The sequence below is a fragment of the Myripristis murdjan genome, chromosome 4 (assembly GCF_902150065.1).
Source record: "Myripristis murdjan chromosome 4, fMyrMur1.1, whole genome shotgun sequence".
Lineage (NCBI taxonomy): Eukaryota > Metazoa > Chordata > Actinopteri > Holocentriformes > Holocentridae > Myripristis > Myripristis murdjan.
In genome coordinates, this window is record NC_043983.1 from 5,751,124 (window position 1) to 5,774,948 (window position 23,825).

Genomic DNA, 23,825 nt, shown 5'->3' on the forward strand with positions numbered 1-23,825 from the left:
TGATTATTATTTTGCCTAAATATTTTATCCATAAAATGATTTTGCCTTAAAAATGACCCTCATTTTAAATTTTTCAAATATTCTGGATTCAAAACATATTTAACTTCTATTAAAAATGTAAAACTCAGACATCACAAATTGGCAAAAACTGTAAAATATGCTTAGACATTTCAAATTTACTCCAGTTAGAAAATGTGTGAAATATGGATTGGCCCTATAGATTCTGGATAGTAATTTGAACAGCATTAACAGAAAAAATGGGAGATTAGTTGTAGATTTGTTGTACAAAGATAACAACAAAAACATTTTTTTTTTTTCCAATTGATGATTAGTCGTGTGTTATCAGATGTGGAGGCCTGTGTCGCCCAGTGTGTACCTCAGCACGGAGGTAAAATTATTTTTAAATAAGTATTTTTGGCATGGCAGGTCATGATCTTACAGCGTTATACTGGTCAGTGAGAGAGGACAGGTGCTGAGGCTCCAAGCAGCACCTCAGAAGTTACTCTGTGTGTGTGTGTGTGTGTGTGTGTGTGTGTGTGTGTGTGTGTGTGTGTGTGTGTGTGTGTGTGTGTGTGTGTGCGGTTTAATTTTAGTTTTATTCATCTATTTATTTGTTTGTTTTTTGGGGGGGGGGGGGGGGGGGGGGGGGGGGGGGTGATTCTGATAGGTAGCCCATTTCATATTACACAAATACATTTTTTTTCTTTATTATTATTTTGTATGTGACCCTTTTCCTTTTTTTAGTTGTTCATTTCAGTGATTTGAATTTGATTTGATTTGAATCTTTTTTTCCCTGATCTGCAACTCGGATCATCGCTGTGTTCATGCAGACATGCGGACACACTTTGAGGCATGGCAGGGGAGACTCGGGGTGATTTATGATCCTGTGCTCTCTGGTTTGTCTTTGGTTTGTCTCTCTTTCTCTCTTTTTCTCTCTTTCTTTCTTTCTTTCTTTCTTTCTTCTCTCTTTCTTTCTCCCACCATGCACTGCGAGCCAGGAAGCGTTGTCTCCTTTTGGCGCGGTGCTGGCAGCGGTGTCGGCCATCTTGGAAGCAGCCCAGTGTGGTTTCTGCCTGCCGCCTGCTAAAAGATTGCATGACCACACGGCTACTCATTCATTGCTACCACGCCGTTCGCCGAGAATAGAAAGTGTGTTCCCGTCTTCAAATTCACGGAAAACACCGGTGAGCGGAGATTTGCTTTACTTGCGAAAGGTTTTGCAGGGTTGAGGAGTAAAAATTAGCATTGGAAGAAGAACCGTTATGGCGACTGCTACCCCAAGCCGTGAAGCGGGCCGGTCGGCGGCCTCCACTCCGCTCTCCCCGACCCGCATCTCCCGCTTGCAGGAGAAGCAGGAGCTGCAGCACCTGAACGATAGGCTGGCTGTCTACATCGACCGGGTCCGGGCTCTGGAGCTAGAGAACGACCGGCTGATGGTGAAGGTGTCGGAGAAAGAGGAGGTGACTACGAGAGAGGTGAGTCCAGCCACAAAAAAGGAGAGATTTTGTTTTAAGTGTCTCGGAGCTTCACCTGCGGTTAACTTCCAGCAGCAAATCACTTACGCTGTAACTTTAGTGCACGCCCAGCATAAACAACAAACAGTTTTAGCAAAGACGCTAAAGGATGTGAGTGGCTATAAAGCGATTTTAATCAATTAAGGTCAGCTCACACGGCGGTTGCTCGCCTCACAGCCGCTCGTCCTACCGGGAGAGTTGGCTGCCAGGCGACAGATACACACGCCTGCTAGTAATCAGGCTGTAAGTTGCAGCCACATTAGCGGTTAGACTCCTCTCTGTTTTTAAAGCAGAGTTAGCGCCGGGCTCTTTGTCGTCGCTAACGGGAGCCGGCGGATTGAGCGGGAGGTCAGTCCGCGCCCACGGGCAGACATTACAGCGCGAGACGTTCACCGTAAACCAGCACGTTGGCAACTCCGCGCCAAACTCCATTTGAAAAATATGAACATCGATGCATCGTTGGTGTCCTGAACGGCAGGCACACTCAGCCAGCCGGTTGAAATACTGACTTTTATCGAAGCAAATGATTCATTAACAGCCACACCTAATCTCAATGATTTTTTTTTCTCTTGAACATTCCCACATTGTTCCTTTCCGCCCTTCTCCACGTTGCCTCTCGGTGGAGTAGGAGTGTGGATAATAGTCTGACACGAGCTAAAGGGTATTTTCTCAGTTAAGTGCTGTTTGGCGCATTTCATGTATGTGTAAATGAAGGGTTGCTGGTAGGTATTCAGTAAAGGTCTAATGTCAGGTTGTATCACATGTGCTGCTAATCCAGGCGGCACTAACACACTGAATGGGATTCCGGGGCAAGGGAGACACGGAAACTCCCGCTTGCTCATTTCAAAGTAGTAAAGTCAGAGCGAGGCAACAGTGTGTCCCCTCATTCGTGTACACCAAAGCTCAGATAGGAACAATGCTGAGTGTTGCTGTTGCTGAATTTGCCCTTGCTGCTGGTTGTTACTACTGTTGATGTGGCTGTTGTTGACTGAGCTCATCCCCTCAAGCCATATGTTGAACTGACTCCTTTGTTGTGTGTTGATGTTTGATTTATTGCTGTGTCGTTGGGTTTTTGTTGTCTTTTCTTGACCAAGTGTCTTGTCTGAGCTGCAGCTCCATGAGCAGTGCTGCTGGGGAGATCATACAGCTTCTGCTGTAGGTGTGGTATTTGTTGTTGCCATTCCCCCAGTGAAATGAGCTGCTGGACTCACCTGGTAACACTTTACTTAAAAAGGAGTGTTGAGGTGTTGCCGAGTCCTGACGTCTCCTGTCAGCCCACCAGCATATAGCCACTGCATTCCAGTCTTGTTGCATATGAAGTCAGGAATGATCAAGTCGCTCACTGGCAGCGAGCCAAAGCCTCAGTCTGTAGCCATGCTGCTATATAATCCGTTACTTTAACTGTCTCTCACTCAAGCTATAGTGTGCATCACTTATTTGGTGATAGGTTTGATTGAAGGGCAAAGGAAAAATATATTAAACACTCATATTTAACTCACAGTTATCCTGTACTGTTAAAATTAGACTGGTACATCATTATGGTGTATATAAACTGTTATAAACTAGCACTAAAAAATAGGTGTATGTGTTTTAGCTATCTTCATTTTGGACTGTTCCTCTTATGTTATTTTACTTTATTTAATGTTAAGGGTGATATGAACGGAAACCAGATATCTCAAAGTATTGGCCAAACACTTTACTATTGGTACTGTTATTGTGCACAGTACTGTATGGATCAGTGTGTGTTCTCATAAGATATTTATACACAATAGATTTTTGAAACAACAGTCCAATAAGTTTAGAAATCACTTCCCGAAACTGTAAGGCAGCCTTTAAAATCAGGAATAAACAACACTTAAAACACACCATATTATAATATCTAGCTGCATATCAGAATGTCAATATAATATTGATTTATTTTGCAACCAGAGAGCTCATGTCTCTTAAGCACAGCCAGGCTGACAGAATAGCCACCTAAGGCTAGGTTAAAAAGCCATTATTTGCTAAGAATCTTCACCTGACATTAAGCCTGACGAGAGGGATCAGTGTAATCCTTACTGTAAAGACAACCATATGGCTAGATACAGCATCATCAAACAGCAATGCCACAGGGTATCTGTGGGCCCTTCAAGTCCGGAATGTAAATTTAAAGCATTAAAAATGATTAACTTGTCCTGAATACAGTTAGTGTACAGAGATGTAAAATATTTTTACCATGTAAATTTTATTGTTCATTTGGTTTCATTTTAATTTGAGGAAAAGTAATACAAAAGAAGTAAAGCAAATGCCATCAGTTGTTGTTGTTTCACCAAAATATGTGATGTGGAACCACCAGTGCAGCACTATTAAAGGCTTGAAACCTCCTAGACACTACAAGCAAGGAAAGGGATCACCTGGATTTGAACTCTGAATTAGCCGTTACAAATCAAAACAGCCTGACTCAGACAGAGTGCCTTTTCACACATGCAGCTTGGAAATCTTTAGGAAATTACTAATGTCAAGGTCACGTGTGACCAGGAACCAGAGTCGATGCAGCGAATTGGCAGCCATGTGATTGCTCATTGCATTGTGGATAGTGGTCGCTGTTAGTTAGGACATGCTGTTTCGGTTGTATTAATGGAGCTCACAGCAATTACGAGCAAACAAAAAAGCAACGGTGAAAGGAAAAAAAAATGCTGAGGTACTTGGAGGATAAAGAAATGAAAGGGCTGGATTTATACAAGTGCAAATAGTGGATAGGTGATCTTCAATGTGCACGTTTCTGACATCTTTTTGTGCCTTTTTTGTTGCGTGAGCACATACACTGTTGAGCAGTTTAAGAATTCTTAATCTCCAATGTGACACTGAAAACTGATTCACTAGCACTACGTTGGGTGTGTGGGACTGTCCACCTGCTGCAAGTGGCTCAGAGACACAGTCAAACTCAGCTTATTTGTTGCTTTTTTTTTTATTATTTGAACTTGAACATGAATGCCTGACCTGTGGCTCTGTGACACACTTAAGGAGAAGATAAGATATGAACTGAATGTCAAATGTTATGTCATACAAATGAAGTGATTCAGAAGACTTAATTGCACATCATTTACTGTGGCCAAATGTGTTACCAATGTTTGAATAACACTGTAAATGTGTTTCAAAAATCTAGCAATGCCTCTCAGCAATCTGACTTTCTAGCACTTTCAGCCTGGAAAGCTAGCAAATCACACCAGTGGTGATCAGTTGCCCATGTCGATTGTGACTACAGTTATGGTAGTTGATAACACAGCAAGCTATTGCCATTTTGCCTCTGGCTCCTAATGGGAGAAACTGGATCAACTTTTCCATAACGGAATGGACGCTGCAGGGGTATTGTTTGGGTCAGAGTAGACGGTAGATCTTGTGGTCATGTTCATCCAACTTACAGTCGTGTTCTGCAACTAATGTGTTAGGAAAAAGCGGTCACAATGTCTGTTACCTTAAACAAAACAGCCTTGCCTCACCCATGGAGGACCATCATGCAATGGTGTAACCTAAATGCAAGGGTTCCACAATTAATCATATATTAAATTAAGCAAGATTACACCCACAGTGATAACTGCAACTGTTGATACAGGTGATGCTAGTTCTTTTGACATCCATTCAGTGTGTCCTGGCCTGTGGGAATGGGGGCAAAATGGCAGGTTCTGTTTGTGACAAGGGCAGTCTGCAGATAAACTTTTGAATTGAGTGAACTATTTGTGCTTTTCCTCCTGTCTTCTTCCTCTTGACGTTTGTATCTTAATCATGTAAGGAATCTGTCATTCCATGTTTGTAGGTCACTGGTCTGAAGGCTCTGTACGAGGCAGAGCTAGCTGATGCTCGACGGGTTCTGGATGAGACGGCTAAGGAGAGAGCCCGCCTGCAGATAGACTTGGGCAAGGCTCAGGCTGAACTGGACGAAGCTACACGCAGGTACCACACTTGAATTAATAGATAATTAGATAATTCTGTTTATTTTCAACCTTCTCCCCCACTTGTTTTTCATGACTGTTGTTTTGAAAATTAAATAACAGAGTCAGAGCCAAAAGAATTTTCATCAGTTGAATTCAAAAAGTGATTAAAAGAGAATAGAATGGACCAGGTTGAATATTTCCACACAATTATGCTGTTGTTGCTGTTGAGAATGTAGCATGGCCTGAGGAGAGTCTGGGGACCAGGCAAACTGGAATCTGTGGTATTTTGCTTGAGGTCTTTGACTATACCTTTTGAGAGACTGCTTTATCTTTACCTCCAAGCCATTTAGGCTATGGAGCCAAAACAAAGTAATTGTGCACTGCTTGTAACAAAACAAAAGTGAATGGATGAGGTGGGTTCCCGGAATGCCTGTTAGATAATATCAGGACCAGTTTGCTTGTCACCTTAACTATTTTTAGCAGTTGGTACATTTAGGTTTTGGTTTGGTGAAGTAAACCTTAGGTCACACTTAACAATTCAAACGCCTGTTAAGTCCTCTTGGAATGTAGGCTAGTCATGGATGGGGGGAGCACTCGGGACTGACAGTCAGTGCGGATTATACTGGTGTCTGAAGGGGCTCAAGACTGACCATTTAGCCCCTTTAGCCCACCCCCTAATTATGTGAATCCATGACAAGAACTAAAATACTGATATGCTCCTGTACAAACAAACTGTCATAGTTTCTTAAATGTCTAACTCGTTTCAGGTCATCCAAACACCTCACAGCCTTAAGATGTGTTTGAAGTTTTGGGCTAAAGCGGTACAGCTGAGGGCAATCATTGACAAACTAGGACACAAAATATTAAAACTGATGTTTGTAGTGCTTACGCCTTAGTAAGGCTTTGATTTTGAGTTTTTTAGGTGTGGCATCGACTGTGCACCTGCTTGTTATTTTGCCAGGAAATTAAATCTAATAAGGCTAAGAAGTTTGCTGCTGCACAGGAATTTATACTTTATTTGCCAAACCACTCCCTTCTCCACCTCCCAATGCTAACAGCGTGACAGTGGTTGGAGAGTTATTTTCAATTATGATTTTTGCTTCCTACAATCAGGAGTCATCACAAAACGATTTGTGCCACATTCCATTTAGCAATGTTGCCCTGGTTTTATTGGACTCCACATGTTAAATCAAGCGCTTCCTTTTTACCTCCCTGGCAGTGGAGTGTACTGTGCCCCTCCCCCACAGTGCTCTGGCCATTTCACTTCAGCCCAAGTGAAACTTTATAGCAGGCACCAGGTTAGCCAAATACACTATAACCTTACTTCATTTACTTTTCTACCAGCTGTGAAAACTCAGTGATGGCAGCAAGAGAAATGAGAACAGGTGAAACCACTGCAGTGGTTTGGAACCACTTCAGTTTCAAAGAACCTCAGGTGGAACAGGAAAACATACTGCACAAAGTGTGCTACATGGTTGTGCCTGCACGCTAATGGCACAACTAATTTATGTTTTTTAAATTTATCATGTTATCTAAATATTGACCAAATAATTAAAAATATAATTTTTGCCATAGCTGTGCAGCCCTAGTTTGCAGCAAGTTTTTCATAGCAAGACAGACTTAGGAAAGTGAATTGAGCCTAATTAAACTCTCCTAGGTTTGTTTTTAAACAAAACAAGAAAACTGGCTGGTATTTGCTAAGCCAAGCCAGGCTGTTTATTTAGAGCAACTAACTCTTTTCACGAAGATGAGGGTTTTTTTACAGTAGAGAATAGATATGGGCTGAAGAGAGGACATATACCTGAGTTACAGTAACCTAAATTTGGAAACATTACTGCATCATAGTGCCATAAATTTGTACTTACTATTGAATTGATCTGCACCCAGCCACCAGAATCTTTTGCAGGCACCTCTCCTCACTTAGCCCGATGAAGAGTTTCAGAAAACTCCACTGGCTCTCCCTGATAGTGTCAAACAGAAGAAAACCCTAAAGATTTGTTACTGTAAAGTGAAATTCTGCAAAAATCAAAGAACCACATTTCATTTTTTTAGCATCCTCACCTCCTCACCTTGGACTACTTTTCTTTGAAAGGTGATGGTGATGTCTTCTTTACTTGCGGCTCAGACTGTTGGCTTACCCTCTTAAGCTGTTTGCCTGAGTAATTAATCTGTATCTTTTCCTTGGATTTTCTGTTTGAGATCTGAGTTTTTATGGGTGCCATTCTTGTTCATGTGTGTTTTTATGGAATACAAGCAAATTACTACATCTAGTTTAAAGCAGGGTCTTAAGCAGTAAAATACAATACACATTGCACATGACTTGGGTTTCAAGTGTAAATTACACAAGTGAACCACCTAACTGGAACACAGAATGCAACAGTAATAGTCATGATGTATTGATTAAGTATTAGTCCTTGTCAATTATCTTCACAGTGTGAGTTCAGTCAAATTGTTGAGGTGTGTGTGTAAAACTGCACTCATGCTCACCTTGTGTCTGAATGTTGGGCAGTTTTACACTGTTAAGTTAGCTAATTATTGGATAGCTAGTTAAGCCTGAGAGGAGTCCATAAGCCTGGTCTAGCTCATCTGTTCTGTAAGCCTATTAACTTGGATAGACCTGGGAGGAAGGGATATGTTCAGAGTGGCTGCTGGGTAGGAAAGGAGCATGGAGAGAAGTACACTGCTGAATGATAGTTTTAAAATATTACATTATCGTTTGCATGACACAACCCTGAAGCAGCGGTGTCCAGGTTATCACACTTTAACTTGTAGTCCATTTGATAAAGGATTTGTAACTTTTTGCCTTGGAACTCTGTAAATTATGAATTGTCCAGTCCTAACAGAGAGATGGGGCACTGCTCAGCCCTGACTCAGACTGTGTTTTCCCAGAAATAAGCGTCAACAAATACTGATTTGTGGTGGCCCCCTTCGCTAGTGACCAAAAACAGGCCTTTAGAATGCCGACAAGGCGATGTGCACTAATAGCAATATCAACAGCAGCTTGTTCTCCGAGGGTCAGCTGCTAGTGTGTGGTCGCTTGTATGTCTCTCCTTCACCTGTTGCTTTTCATCCAATTGGCAAGAGGCTATATGCCCACGTGGTGACTCCAGACGGCTTGCGCTTGTTACAGTTTTTGTTTTTACTATGCCCAGGGCCTTATGCAATCGGTTTAAATTTGTCCAGATTCTGTTTTATTTTTTTCCCAAATTTGCCGTTTAAAATTTTTTTTTTAAATAAAAATGTAATGAATATCAAATATCCATATTATTGCGCATTTTACAGTGTAAGTGGCTTTTAATTCTTACTTTTTTCTTTTTGCTTCTGAGGGAAAGTTTAAGAAACTAGAACATTAATTACAGTTGTATTCTTACATTTTTCATTCTCAGACTCTAGGCATATGCATGCGTACTTGGAAAACCACACATCTGACGTTAAATTAGACTATTTAAATAATAATAATAATAACAATAATAATAATAATAAAAAAAAAAACATTTAAAATCAAGACAGTGATCAGTAAAATATCTTGTGCAGTTTTCAACTGTTTTTAAGTGAAGCATTTCAGTGGAGAAATCATACTAAATGAACAGAAAAGAGAAATGTGATCTATATTGTGCCACCAGACTTGGCACCAGGCTTCAGAGTTTGCAGCTCACAATGCTCTACTTTGGAAATACTTTTGCTTTCCAAAATCTGGCACATAGTTCTGATGTTGGGTGACATTCTGTAACTCTGTTTGTCTTCCAGTCTTAAGAAGAAGGACAGTGATCTTGCAGCGGCTGTGTCCAGGGCCACTGCTTTGGAGGGCCAGCTGAACCAGAGTGAAGCCTCTCTCTCCACTGCCCTGAGCCAGAATGCTGCTCTGTCTGCTGAACTGGCCGACATCAAGAGCCTGCTGGCTAAGGTTGGTATTGTAGCGCTGGCTGGAAAAAATCCATTCACTAGAGATGTTCATATGTAACTGATCTATGAATGTTTGCCATTGTCTAGTCACTTTGATCAAGCATGTCAAATTAAACAAATTGTCACATCAGCACATGATATGGAAATGAATGTGTGTGTTGCAGCCTTATTGAGGGAAAACTGCTATTTTTAAAATGGGCATGGGGATACATAGGCCTGTAAAGAGTGGTGCAAGTTCATGAACATCAACTGAACTGCCCTGGGACACAGAAAGTGAGTGTTCAAAACGGGCATTTCCTTTATAAGAAGTTGGCAGGACTGTTGAAAGGCCCCAAACTCAATCTGCTCCTAGTTTAGAGGCTGGACACGCTTTAACGGGAAGAGGGTTTTTGCATGTAGATGACACTGTTTGATGACTTATTTCTCACAATTCTGAGTGCAAAGCCATTATTATTCCACACATAGCTCTGAAATAATTGGTAGCATTGAATTGAAATTTTTGAGGAGCACCTTTTTTAAGTTGAACAATTAAAAATGTGAATGTTGTAATATCTTTAGTATAATTGTATTTTACATGTATTAAATTTCCTGATATTGAACCAGAAACATCAATAGTTGGCAAATATTTTACAAAACAAGAAAATCCCTTGTTGACCCAGACTCTGTGCCTACTCTCTCTCCCTTCCCTTCAAATCTCTCCATCTTGGATAAAGTGAAAATCTTATATAGAGTACCTTTGAAAGTAGCTCACTGCCTGCTTTCTATAACATGACCTCATTATAGAGTCAGAGGCAGTAATGTTGAGTACATGATGTGTTAACATTGTTGGTAATTTTATCTGGTGTATAGGCAGAGGACAGCCATGCTGTTGCTAAGCGCCAGCTGGAGACGGAGACTTTGATGCGCGTTGACTTGGAGAACCGCTGCCAATCACTGACTGAGGAGCTGGAGTTCAGGAAGAGCATGTTTGAAGAGGTAAGGTGTGAGGGCAACAGGGTGGCAATAAAACAACTCGTCTAGCTGATTTAAATGCATTATATATGGAATTATATCACCCTGTCAAAGTATTATGCCCAGTCCATATCACATTGTAAAGATGGTGGGCTTCGTGCTCAATTACTGCTCATCTCAGTTTCCTCAGCTTCTGGCTGCCAATAAATTCTTCACACAGGAAAAACGCTGCATCACCACACACATGTCACATGCCACTTCCATTCATGTGTGTGCCTCACAATCTCCTCCCTCTCTCCCGTATGGCTAGGAGGTGCGTGAGTCTCGGCGCAGACAAGAGCAGAGGATAGTGGAGGTGGACACTGGAGTCAGACAGGATTATGAGTTCAAACTGGCACAGGCTTTACAGGTATGTTAGACAACACAACATTTCATTTATGCTCTTGCTATGTAGGCTTTTATTCTTTTTTCAGACCCATTTGATGTAGGTTTTTAACTACAGAGTGAAAAACTACGTAAAGGGGTCTTAAAAAGGCCACATCATCTATATTTTCCCATACAGTAGCATGTCAGAAGTTAAGTAACATCATGTTCTGATGTTCAGTCATAGAAAAATGTATTGATTTATTATACTATATACATTTGTTTTTCAGTCATATTTGTTTAGTGTCAAATTAATTCTCTGTCTAAAAAAAAATTCAACAAAACTAATGTTTGGAAATCAAAAGTTGAAGATTCCTTTGGTTTTATTTGATGTAATCAAGTCCACATTGTTATGCTCATCAGTTTTGTTAGTCATGACTAATCTAATCAGGCCTGCTAATGTCATCAGGACCTGAGGAGGCAGCACGATGAACAAGTCTCTCTGTACAAGGAAGAACTTGAACAAACCTTCCAGGCCAAGGTAAAAGACACGTTGTCTTTCCATTTCCCTATCTCTGACTGTCCTTCTGTCAGTGTCACTCAGCTGTTTGTCTGTTCTCGCCTCTAGTTGGATAATGCCAAGGTGTCCTCCGAGATGAACGACAAGGCAGTGAGCACAGCCAGGGAGGAGCTGCAGGAAGCTCGTATGAGAATAGAAAGCCTTGGATATCAATTGAACGCCCTGCAGAAACAGGTACTACATTATGTTATATATTAACCATTGATATGGGAAAAATACAAACAGCAGTGGTGACCTGCTGCACATTATATTGAGGTGTGTGTGTGTGTGTGTGTGTGTGTGTGTGTGTGTGTGTGTGTGTGTGTGTGTGTGTGTAGGCATCAGCCTCAGAGGATCGTGTCAGAGAGCTCGAGGACATCTTGTCTGCAGAGCGCGACAAGCACCGCCGAGCCATCGAAGGAAAAGAGCAAGAGATGACCGAGCTGAGAGACCGGATGAATGCTCAGCTCAATGAATACCAGGAGCTGCTGGATGTCAAGCTAGCTCTGGATATGGAGATCAATGCATACAGGAAGCTCCTGGAAGGAGAGGAGCACAGGTATAGCATACACAGTTTTTGGAGATAAATGCATCCAGGAAACCGCTACAAATTCTGCTTCTGTCTGCAGTTTTTTGTTTTGTTTTACTTAAAGATCGATGGACAGATAGAGATGTCTGTCTCTTTATCTAGACAGAGAGGTGCAGTCTGATAGTAATTTGGACTCATTCAGCTCTGTCCACTAGTGGACTTGACATTTATATGCTGAGGAGAAAACCTAATAGTAATAAGCTGTATGTTGTATTTATTTTACTTACTTGGTGATAATCACATGGCAATATGATAATTGGCTAATATTGCAGTAAAAAGTTAGCAAGTGCTGGCCTCATTAGTTTAATGTTAAGAGTAAGTGACTTTCAACAATCAGCTGATGAATTGCTAATTGAAATGTTGATAAAAATGAAGAAAAATTGAAGACCACTTTAATCGGTACATACAATTTGTGAAACAGTGTTGAGTTCATCATTTGAAAAGAGGAGTAAAGCTCATCACCTCAGCTAGTGTGACTGTTAGACCTACTCAGTGCACTGCTAATTCTAAATTTTGATCACAGGGTTCCTGCGGATCTTGAAAGTTTGTAGATTTGAGAATCATCAAAATCCATTTTTGAAAATGGGCGAATGATGGCCTTGAGTATTTGTATTTCAGAATATGGCACCCAAAAACATCAGTATACATAAGCGCTCTAGGCCTTCCTCCTGAAGTTATCGTAGAAATCCATTTAATGGATTTGCACTGAAATAGCAGCAGAGTTCTGTTTTGAATTCATTATTTGACAGTGACCTAACTTGAGTCAATGATGTTTAATTTTCACCCATCATTTCTTTCTCAGAACAATTTCAGTTTTTTTATTTGACCTAGTAATCTCCCAAAAGGCACTGAAAAGTCCTCTAATTAGATGTCTGCATCATTGTGGGAAACCTGGTGAAAACATCAACACAGAAACCAGCTTGGACAAATTTTAAATTACCTGCAAGCAAACTTTTTTAACATAACTACTTTGGTTTATTTGACAACTTCCTGGTACACATGTGCTTCTTCTAGATTGAAGCTGTCCCCCAGCCCCTCCTCCCGGGTGACTGTTTCCAGGGTAACAGGCTCTTCCTCCTCCCGCTCATCTAAGCGGAAGAGAGTGGAGGTGGAGGGTGAAGAAGTGTCTGAGGTGGCAGGAGAGGGGCAGCTCCTGGTGTCAGAGGAGGCCACAGCGAGTGGAGCAGTGACCATATCACCCACTGATATGGATGGAAATGCCGTGACACTGGCCAATGATACTGAGCAGGTATGTAGGAATAGTGTCATTTCACTGATCTACCACAAAAAAGTCACTGAACATAAATATATCGTAGCAATATTTGTTATAGTTTTGGGCATAGGGAAGTTAATGTGTGTGTTGATCTCTTTTGTATGTGCAGGATCAGCCTATGGGCAGCTGGAGGTTGAAGAGACAGGTAGACCAAGGAGAGGAGATCGTCTACAAGTTCTCTCCAAAGTTTGTCCTCAAAGCTGGACACTCAGTCACAGTAAGAAATGAAAAATATGACATAGTTAAACTGTCTGATTGTGTGTTTGCATCAGGTTGGAAAGTTCATTTAGTCTAATTTTAATCAAAGCCACCATGAAATGAAAGTGCAAATTTGTAATCAAATGTTCAATACCATATTAAACGAAAAATGCAATATATTTGAAAAAATAGATTGTAAAACTGTTTGAAAATTGGTCAAATAAAACTGCCATGTGTGTGCAGGTGTGGTCTGCGGATGCAGGCATGGCCCACAGTCCACCATCTGATCTGCTGTGGAAGAGCCAGGCTTCTTGGGGGACAGGAAATGACATCATCACCGCTCTGATCAATGCCGATGGAGAGGTAATGATAAATAATATTCAGATGTAGTACTGTAGAATTAGAATGGATAGAAAGGATTTTTGCCGGTGAATCATGAGAGTCTCCCATACATTTAGAAGGCTGCCAAAGCATTTGGTCAACAGTGAGCCTCTTCAGATGTTTGGGTCCAACTTGTGTTTAGCCATCTGCAGCATAGTTAACAAATTAGTTAATTTTGTCTCTGTTACTCATTTCTCATCCTACGTGAGGGTGTTTAACTGTGCCTAACCATCTGCTGCGATTGGTCTGTCATAAAGGAGGTGGCCAGAAGGAGCGTCACTAAGACTCAGGTGGAGATGGAAAACGGAGAGGAGGAAGAGGAGGAAGTGGGAGAAAGAGTGAGTGCGCTTTAATTTTGGTCAGAATCATTGTTTTCTGTGTAAAGATGCCAGATGAAAAGATGGTTTTGGACATGTAAACATTTCTGTGTATCTCTGCAGGGCAAGAAGATTGCATCCAGGGAGTGTACCATCATGTGAAGCCCCAAACCTCTGGTGGTTGTGACTTCCCCTATTATTATTTTTTTTCCTAGAGCCACTCAAATATTTTTCTATTTGTCCTGTCGTTGCCTCGTCATTTTGCTGGTTTTTTCATAATTCAGGATATGAGGATTTTTGGGCACGTTTCTAATGGACTCTGTTTCTACTGCTCTTCTCAACTCTGGACCTGCTTTTAATATGAATAATTTCACTTGTAGATAGTACAGTTAAAAAAAACAACAAACAAACAGGCAAACATTTATGGATGACGCCAAAGATTATGGCGCCCGGCTACAGACTTTTAATAGTGTTGCAGCTGAATATCCCCAGTCACAATAACAGTATTGTTCAGTTTCATGTCACTGTCACATTCTAGATGTTTTCCATATGACGCTGAATGGCACGATTAAACATGTGTAGTGTTTCTACACATGTAGCATGTAGTAATTTAGATTTCATGTAATAGACCCCTCTCCATGATGCTAACCTTTTTTTCGGTCCATAATGATGTCAGGATGAATTAATAGCAACACTGTTTTGACTGTCCATATTGACACTGAATAGATGGTGACATGCCGTTAAGTGGATTTAGGAGATTTTTATTTCCATTTCTAGTCAGTTTTGTGTGACCTACCAAGGGGTATTTTGATATCTGGCCTGTTGTCACAATCATGAACACAATTCCAAACCTCTCCTCCTCATCTCCCTCTGTCATCCTCATTTCCTCCCTCTCTCCTCCCTCTGACCTCTCCTCCCTCGTCTTTCCAACAAGATCAAGAAAGCACCATTGTTCATCTGATTTCAATTTAAAAAAAAAAAAAAAAAAAAAAATTCTGCGACAGGAGGGATGGAATCAAAGATGGACCTGTGCAATTGGCCGGAGAGGTTTTGAGGGGCGGGACTTAGAGGGTTGTGATATTTTTTTTTCCAGTTGTGTGTTGTAGATTCTATAACTGACAGTTAACTATTGCTAGTGCCTGTAGTGGCTGAGTAAGTTTGATATTGTCGCCGTCGTTTCCATAGCAGCACCAGCCGTTCCCAGTCAGGAGACACAGAACTTAAGATGTGCAACAACTCCTCCAGGCAGCAGAGCAGATCTTTGAGCACAGGGATGGTTGTCACCTATGCTGGAGTTGTTGCACAGAGGTGACGCTGTGCTGTGCTGCCTGGAGTACCTGTGGTTGATATCAAACTGACTCAGTAAATGTAGGATGCCTGGCAGCATCAGGTCCAGAAGGGTGGGCCAGGAGCAGTAGGTTTGGTCATGTTATTGAAAATACTAACAGTGCATCTCTGTCTTAAATGTGTTAGGGTAAGCTTAACAATTAAGCCCACTAAATGTTGCTCTTATTATTTTAGCTTACATTCAGTGGAGGTATAAAGACTATTGACTACAAGACTAAAGAAAGTAGAGGTCAAATTGAAAAATACTTTTATATCCAACATGGGTAGAATACTTTTTTTTATGCTAGATCCTTTAAACCCATGTGAAATGAATGCAACTATTTCCACATACCATGAGTATTAAACTATGCACACTTAATTTAACAGTTTGGAAACAAAAAAAATCCTCACAGGTTTGTAACTTATTGTTAAATAGCTGTGTTATTGTTTTGGTGGAAGCACATTGGTTGTTTAATAACCCCTCCTGTCTGGAAGGAACAGTGATTCATTTTCAAGTAGTGTGTCATCGTAGTCACACATGTTATATGCATGACTGCACACCCAAGAAAAAGTTAGGGTTTTTTATTTCACTTTAAAAAAAATGAGCTTGGGCTTAATAGGTATGCTTACCTTTTTAATCCCTGGAAGTAAACTTTTTTTAAAAAAATTCAACGGTCCTAAAATGGATAGAAGCGATTAGTGCATTGAGAATATTGCAAAGCAAGACCAAAGAGCAGCCAAGCCAGTAAGGAAATGGTACATGGGTAACAGTGTTCTGCGGTGGACTAGCATAATAAAGGCCTCAGCACTGATGTGGAGCATCAGCAAGTTCTTATGCAGAGTTGCTCACGTTTTGCCTATCTGCTGCCAATTTGTAGAATAGATTGGAATTTAAGTGTCTAATATATCTGTACTGATAGCCTTATTGGAGGAGTACAGCAGCTGTAAGCCATGTGCTCCATTACCACAGAGCCTGTGGTACCAGACAGTGATAATGTAATACACTTAACCCTCAGAACGCCTCAGACTCTAGTTTAAGAGAAACTAACTCTACCAGACGGCACCACAGGCCAGCCAGTCCATCTCTCAGGTTGACGAACTGTCTCACCCCACTAACTGACTACTTTTTCCCAGTAGCCGGAAACTCAATGTCCAAAAGTCGAAACCTGCTCAACACTAAACACTGTAGGACAAACATTTTAACAAAACTGACTAGTGTTAAATGTTGCCTGTGTATCATGGCATTTTGTCATCAGTGACTGATTTGACCTGTGGTAATGAGGTACACAAAGCCTCATAAGAAATGAACAAGCCTCTCTGCTCTAACCACCCTACTGGAAGTTATGATACTGTCATGATTATAAGATCATGAGTATATGTCTTAAAAAACTGGTCTATTGGATAGATATGGCCATAAAGATAACTTGCTCATGGTTATATGAAAATGATGTTTCTCAGATATGTAAAATGCTGTTCAAATCACAATAATCAGGGTTTTTTTCTGCTGAGATTGTGATTGGGCAGTATGGCAAGGATTGTTAGCTGAATTCAGCTTGTTTCCATCTGAACCATTGCTGTTTAAGTGATACCTCTCAGCTGTCTAGCAACCTCCCAGAGGCAGCACTGTGGAGCCAACATGGCTGCCCCTGGAACCAGGAGTGGCCAAAATGTCCGTGGCTCTGGTTTCTAATTGGTGAATGTAGGCTTTGTTTAGGGCTCAGTCCTCACTACGACCACTGCGATTGGACAAAAAAAGAAAACAAGAGCATTGTGATTGGATGGCAGTTGCTCTGTCAACCTGAAATATTGAAGTAAATTGACATACTGATTGCCTCAGTTTTTCTAACTACATGATATCATCCTGGGAAACTGAATTTTTCTATTGTGTGTTTGAATGCAGTGCTTTGCATTACTAAATATTATTGTTTTTGATAGGGGTTTTGTCTATGTAATCAGTTTGTTTACATGAAATCATTTTGTTTTATTGATTTATTGTGTTTTGGGTCTCTAGGGTGATTAAGTTTGGGTGTTAACGGATGTCTTGTTAAATTTGACAAATCAGAGCTGGCCTGGGTCCCAGTGTGACATGAGGCTCCTGGGCTGAAACTATATTTTAAACCTCTGATAGAAGCAAGGCTACATCAAACTGAGGACATGTAGACTAAATTATTGTAATAGCAGTCAGGGTTAGACAACCTGGCTGTCATTATTAAGCTATTTTCTGAAACTGAGCCTCATGGCGAATTAAAGCCTCTTACTGTATTGGGCCAGTGTAGAGCTGACATGGTGAGACTCAGCCTGTCTTTAGGTGTTCCAGCTTGGATAGCCAGCCAAGTGACTGAAAAAGGACCACATGGAATAGTCATTTGTCAAATTAAACTTGGATGGGTGACTGGTAGCCACACCCAGTGGTTTGGGCCCTCAGGCTATCAGTGTATGGTTTGATTAACAACTGACTTGGGTCTCACCATTAGCTGTGAAGTCTGTCACTAGTTATGGACATAGTTCTGTTTGAGCCATTTCTTTACAAATCTGAATGAACACTGAACCGAAACACCCAAGTTTTAATCACTGTGGTAGAGACCTGTTATTGTTAATGGGAGGGGGGGAGCATGCCAAATGTCAGTTTGTTCATTCATAATGATTATTACCTACTATTGAACTATTTTTTGTATACATAATAAATGTTTTCCATATTAAAAAGTGTCCTCATTTCAATCCATAGAGAGCATTACATCTAATAAATGGGATAGAGTGCTGTTAAGGGTTATTGCTGTCCTTTTCAAAAAAAAAAAAAAAAAAAAAAAATCTTGTATGATGGAGAGGATATACTCAATTCATAAAATCAGGAGTACGTGACTTATGAATGAAGAATTTAGCTTTATGTAGCTTGTACTTTGCTGCATAATAATGCTGACTACAAATTGTGAAACCAATTAGTTTTCCACATTTTAGAACAAGGTCCTCATGTAGCTGAATACAAATCAAAATACAATTTATAGGATCTGTTTCCTGTGACACAGCACCTTATTAAGCCACTTAATGTTTTCCCATTTCATTCGTAATTCGCCACCTGTGTGTGAGGATATAGATATAGTGTTGGAAAGATTACTTTCAAAGTGTAATAGGTTATAGATTTATAGCTAATAATTACACTAGTTCCTTTGGAACTAAAAACTGTGTGTATATTATCCTTGGCGTCATTTTTTTTTTAAATTATTATTATGAAACAAATCTGCCCCCCATGAATTTCCACTAAGTTACCTTTTTATCTGTAGTTTTTAGTTTACATTGAGCATTAGCTGAGCTTTTCTTTAGAGGCAGTGACGTCATCCTGCCACCAGAGGGCGCTGCAACAACTCCAACCGGCTTGTGGAACCAATCTGCACGATGTCACGTTTCCCCCGGACGTCAGGACGTGATGATCATATGACTTGTTGCAGTGTGTGGATGGTTGTTGTTTCCTGTCGTCCGAGATGTTGCTGGTTCTGTCTGAAGAACATAAAGAACACCTGGCCTTCCTGCCCCAGGTCGATGCTGCAGGTAAAGTCACCGAGAGGCGGCCAGGCCGTGTTCCTGACCGCTGGCCGAGCTGACCGCCAGCACCTGCAGCCTGATCCAGTCCTGCTCCTGCTCCCCTGCTCCTGCACAGCTCCACTCATTATATTGTCCTGCTGAACTTGTTGTTGTGTTGTTTTGTCCGCAGTGGTGGCAGAGTTTGGTCGGATAGCGCTGGAGTTCCTGCGGAGAGGACCCAGCCCCAAGGTCTATGAGGGCGCTGCCAGTGAGATCACACACACACACACACACACACACACACACACACACACACACACACACACACACACACACAGTGCCAAATAGTATGCCAGACACTTACAGCCAGCTGAATACTACACAGGTCTATTTAATGTTGTAGTTTTTTGGATAACAGCAGTAGGTCAGTTCAATATACGTGTCTGCCAATTTAGCACATTCAAATTGCATTCTGAAGTTTTTCCCGTTGTTTATCTATTTTAGTTTTTCAACAGAGAGGAGGTTAATTTCCACTAAACTACCCTGGGCTAATACCTTGTAAATCCCACTTACTAGGCATTTATTTTGGTGGTCACCCTACCAATGAAAATGCCGAGGTGAGATCTAATCTTGAGATCTGTCACCACTGCAAACATCTCAAGACATGAATGCCCACACCGCTGGTTTACTCTCTGTGATGATGCAGTGACGTGCAAGTGATATGTGTTGTCGCTCAGCTTAAAGATCAGATCTGGGCAACAAAATCAGAATTGAGTCACTCTCTGCTGCGGTGTGAGACCATAATGCAACACTGTGTGCAGGGAAGCTGGGGTTTCCCGTGGAGACGGTGCAGCACGGAGTTGAAGGCCTCATGTTCCTGATGACAGAGAGCTCCAAACTGATGGTCAGCAAACTCTCTCTCTCTCTCTCTCTTTCTCTCTCTCTCTCTCTCTCTCTGTTTTTAAATCCTGGGATGTGCATATTCGGTCAAAACAAGTAATAATATCAAATATTTAGTCTGTCATCTGTCCTCAGTGTCAGTATGTGTGTGTGTGTGTGTGTTGTTATGTGACAGATCTCAGAAGTGGACTTCCGGGACTCAGTGTTGGTTTTGGGTTTCAACGAAGAGCTCAATGATGTTCTCCTACAGGTGACTTTTAATCTTTATTTTTTCCTGTCCTGTTTCCATTTGAACACATTAGATTTTGATTAGACATTAGAACATTATATCTATATCTATATATATCTATATATATCTATATATCTATATATATCTATATATATATATAGATATATATAGATATATATATGTATATATATAGATATACTGCTTATATAGTGATACTGCTTCACCAAGTCCTGTGATAAATTGTCTTCATGGAATGTGAATACAAGAATGGATAACAGCTCTTTTCATTGGGTCTTTTTATTGGGTCTTCAATCAGTCTTTCCAGTAACAGGGCATTAAGTAATTTCTGACTTTTTAGGAATTGCGACATGGTACTTTAAAAGGATTAAACCAGCTGCTGATATTATGTGAAGCTTATATTATCCAGCTGAGTGCATCAGGGTTGTTGTTGTTGTTGTTGTTGCTGCAGCTCTACATGCAGCACCGCAGTCAGATCCGCAGCATCCTGAGCCTGCTGCCCGCCCAGATGCCCGCCTACCGCAACCTGGAATGGAGGCTGGATGTGCAGGTGTGTGTTGCCATTGCAGATATATTTTAATGAGTAGAGTGAATATTTTTACACTAAGGAACTCTTTGCCTTCTGAGCTTAGACACACAAGGTCTCTTGCTTCTTTTAAGTCTCTTCTTAAAACTTTTCCGATGATGATTTTTTTATTTAAAAAAAATCATGTTCACTTTCCCCACAGAATAAACCAGAATAACAGAGTAAAACAATAAATAAACAATATGATACCAAATACCAGAAGAAAACAATGTAACAACAATAATAATAATAATAATAACCTGTAATGAGACCTGTGAATGTGAGGTTTGTTTAACATTGCAGTCAAGGAAACAAAAACCTCATGTTATGCTTTTATAGGCCAGTGAACCATCTCAAGTCAAGGAATTTTAGCTTGTTAGTGCTCTGGTATTATCTTGTATTCCTGCTCTTTCCTTTTTTTTTGTTTCTGTCTCTATATTACCTCCACCTGTTGGTTTTTTCCGTCATGTCCTCTCTGTCAGCTGGCGAGTCGATCCCTACGGCAGCAGGTGGTTCCCATGGTGACGATGCGGTTGCTCCTGGCGAAAGGCGACGGCGTGCACGGCGAGCACAGCGCCCGGGTCGTCCAGACCGACCCCGCCACCCTCCTGCACCTCATCTCCACGTTGGAGGCGTCCCTCGCCGCCATGAAAACCAACCACGCTCGCCGCATCCTGCGCAACATCAAATAGCCTCCCCCTCGCCCAAATCATGCCTCCACATCCTCTTGTGCCATGCTGAATCTTTTCATTCGGCCTGATCTTTGGGTACGTCAGGCAGGGTTGGCTTCATCAGAACGCTGGCAAATTGGATTCTCCCAAAAATAATGCACCTCCTATAAAATGTATAGAGTTTGTACAGGACAGAGCTGTGGAACATTCTGGTAGTTTCTGTCCAGCGGTGTGAAGAGACAGGAGGGCTCTGACTCCACAGCATTATAGCATCTCTATTTTAATATATGAACTGAACACAGCTTTACTTACATGGTGATAATGAGTGTGAGCTGGAGTTTGTCACGTTGATCAGCCAGATGATGTGCTGTAGTAATGCTGCAGGAGCACTGAACACCACACAGCATGTTGCTGTACTGCAGTCTTCATTGTATCTGCACACACAGGCGTAGAAATGGAGTTAAATTCCATTTCTGTGAGCACAGGACCAACTGAAACATGAGCCGAATTTTACTGCCTTTAATACTAATTTACCATTTCAGCGCCTCCATGACAACATGTCTTAATATCACTGACAGCTCCTCGGGAGTTGCTCAGGTGTGTTACAGTATTTCACAGTCAATTTGACCTACTTCTCCAACTGAGATTCATGCCTGTAGAACAGTTATGTCAAGACTCTTATTTTGTAGGAGACCAATTCCATTGCAAAAAACAGCAGAAACCTCAAACACACCAACCATTCCTTTTTCGCTGAAATGTTTTCCTTACAGAAAGCCAGTCTACTAAAATACTGTCATCTGTAATGTTTCTCAGTTTGGAGAGTTTTGTATGTATTTTTTTTTTTTTTTTTAACAAAGTCTAATATGTATCATAAAATGTAGAGTTTGATTAAGTTGAAATGCTTGATGTTTGGGTTAGGGTTAAAATGTTTCCTGTTTTAAGAACATGCCTAGATCTTAGTGTGGAGAGATGAGTTAAATCAAGGAAAACTGTAAAAGAGATGCTCTTGTTATGTGAGCACGCAAACCGGGTAAATGTCTCTCATCCTGGTTCTCAGGCGGGGCAATATAACAATTATATTGATACCAAGGCTAGATGTCATCTGTGGTTTTGGATATTGTAATATCGTGATATGGCATAAATGTTGTCTTTTACTGGTTTTAACGGCTGCATTACAGTGAAGGAGGGCAGTTTTCTGAAATTATCAGACTGCTCCAGCTGATATTTTTGTCTGGCTGCTTGGTCATCATATTCACATTACTAATGACTATTTCTCAGAAATCTCTTGTGGTTAAAATGTCTTGTCAAAAAACAGTCATCCCTACAATACTGTATTGTCATAATATCGATACTGTAGTGTTTGGGCAAAAATATTGTGATGTTGTTCTGTCCATATCGCCCAGCATATCATCCCAGGCTAAAGAAATTGAAAAGCTCCTGCAGTAAATGTGCCATTTTCATGAAGAAATAACATGAAGAGGTTGCACTGAATGGGGATTAACATTCAGATCAACTTTTTGGAATTTCCTTTGGAGAGGGGATTCCAAGGCACTGTTAAATATATGAAAAAGCACTTATTTTGACAAAGTGTTTGTTAAAAAAAAAAAAAAAAAAAAAACGAACTGAATAAAAATACATTAAAAACGTCATGCTCATAATCTCATAATCTCCTTGCTCTTTTCAGGTTCCCTGCAAATCTGTAATATATCCACAATAATCCTCCTTATACTAGAAGATAAATTATGAAGTGTTGTAATTTCTCTAGCCTGTAAAATCTGCAAGTCAGTAGTTATAAATGTAATAAACACATGGAACAATTTCTTTAGAAGTTTTTTCTCACCTCACATTTTTTTTTGAGTAAGACAATTTTTTGCCCCCAATACGATGAGCTGAACCACACGACAGTCCACTGCAAAGTAGCTATACAAGGGAGCAAACAAACTGTGACTTCCTCACATCATAGTTACTGCACTACACCTAAAAACAGACACGGCTGTGTGTGAGTAATACAGGTGTTTCCTTACGCGGTTTCCTGCTGCCAGCTGCTGCCCTTTAAGGTCACCTCTTGTGAGACAGGAAAAACTGTATTGTGCAGGCTGCACCAGTCACCAGCGCCCTCAGGAAAACACAATGGTAACAAAAAAAAAAAAAAAAAAAAAACTATTGAGGTAAACGTATTAGTCATGTCACACGTACACATTTTGAATCAGTAACCTAGTGGTTGAACTTTGTCAGGGTGTTGGGTTGTATGGGCGTTGTGAGTCCACATGGTGGTGAAATATCCTCAGCTCCGTGCTCCCCCGGGCTGCTAATCCATGGAAGTGAATGGAAATAGAAAGTCAGTATTGTGGATTAGCAGCCAAGGGAAGACAAGAGCAACTACTGACTTAAAGCAGAAGGCTGTGTGCTGCTTTCACATGAGACATTTTGTCCTCAGCTCACTGGACCACCGTCAAACCAGCCAGAATTAAAACAAACTTCAACTTCAGTGGCAATAAACCTACTGTTAATGAAAATGTGCAGCAAACTTTTTGGGTAATATCAGAGGAAGTAACTAATCACATTTACTCATAGTATTGTGACTGAGTAGCTTTTTGTGTACTTCTGTGTATTTTACTTACTTTTACTACATTTTTGCCTC

General features: G+C 40.8%; 2 protein-coding genes across 2 annotated transcripts; both read left to right on the forward strand.

The window, feature by feature from the left end:
* Positions 1-831: 831 nt before the first annotated feature.
* On the forward strand, positions 832-17,219 carry lmnb2 (lamin B2). The gene is made up of 13 exons (XM_030049192.1): positions 832-1,475; positions 5,308-5,444; positions 9,173-9,329; positions 10,178-10,303; positions 10,590-10,688; positions 11,112-11,183; positions 11,271-11,396; positions 11,540-11,760; positions 12,805-13,039; positions 13,173-13,280; positions 13,505-13,624; positions 13,900-13,980; positions 14,083-17,219. The coding sequence occupies exons 1-13, from the start codon at positions 1,263-1,265 to the stop codon at positions 14,119-14,121; spliced, it is 1,734 nt and encodes a 577-aa protein (XP_029905052.1). The 5' UTR covers positions 832-1,262; the 3' UTR covers positions 14,122-17,219.
* A 1,469-nt stretch (positions 17,220-18,688) lies between these two features.
* commd2 (COMM domain containing 2) lies at positions 18,689-22,874 on the forward strand. Its single transcript, XM_030050381.1, has 6 exons — positions 18,689-18,828; positions 18,992-19,069; positions 19,623-19,705; positions 19,877-19,951; positions 20,400-20,498; positions 20,996-22,874. The coding sequence occupies exons 1-6, from the start codon at positions 18,762-18,764 to the stop codon at positions 21,203-21,205; spliced, it is 612 nt and encodes a 203-aa protein (XP_029906241.1). The 5' UTR covers positions 18,689-18,761; the 3' UTR covers positions 21,206-22,874.
* Positions 22,875-23,825: the final 951 nt, after the last annotated feature.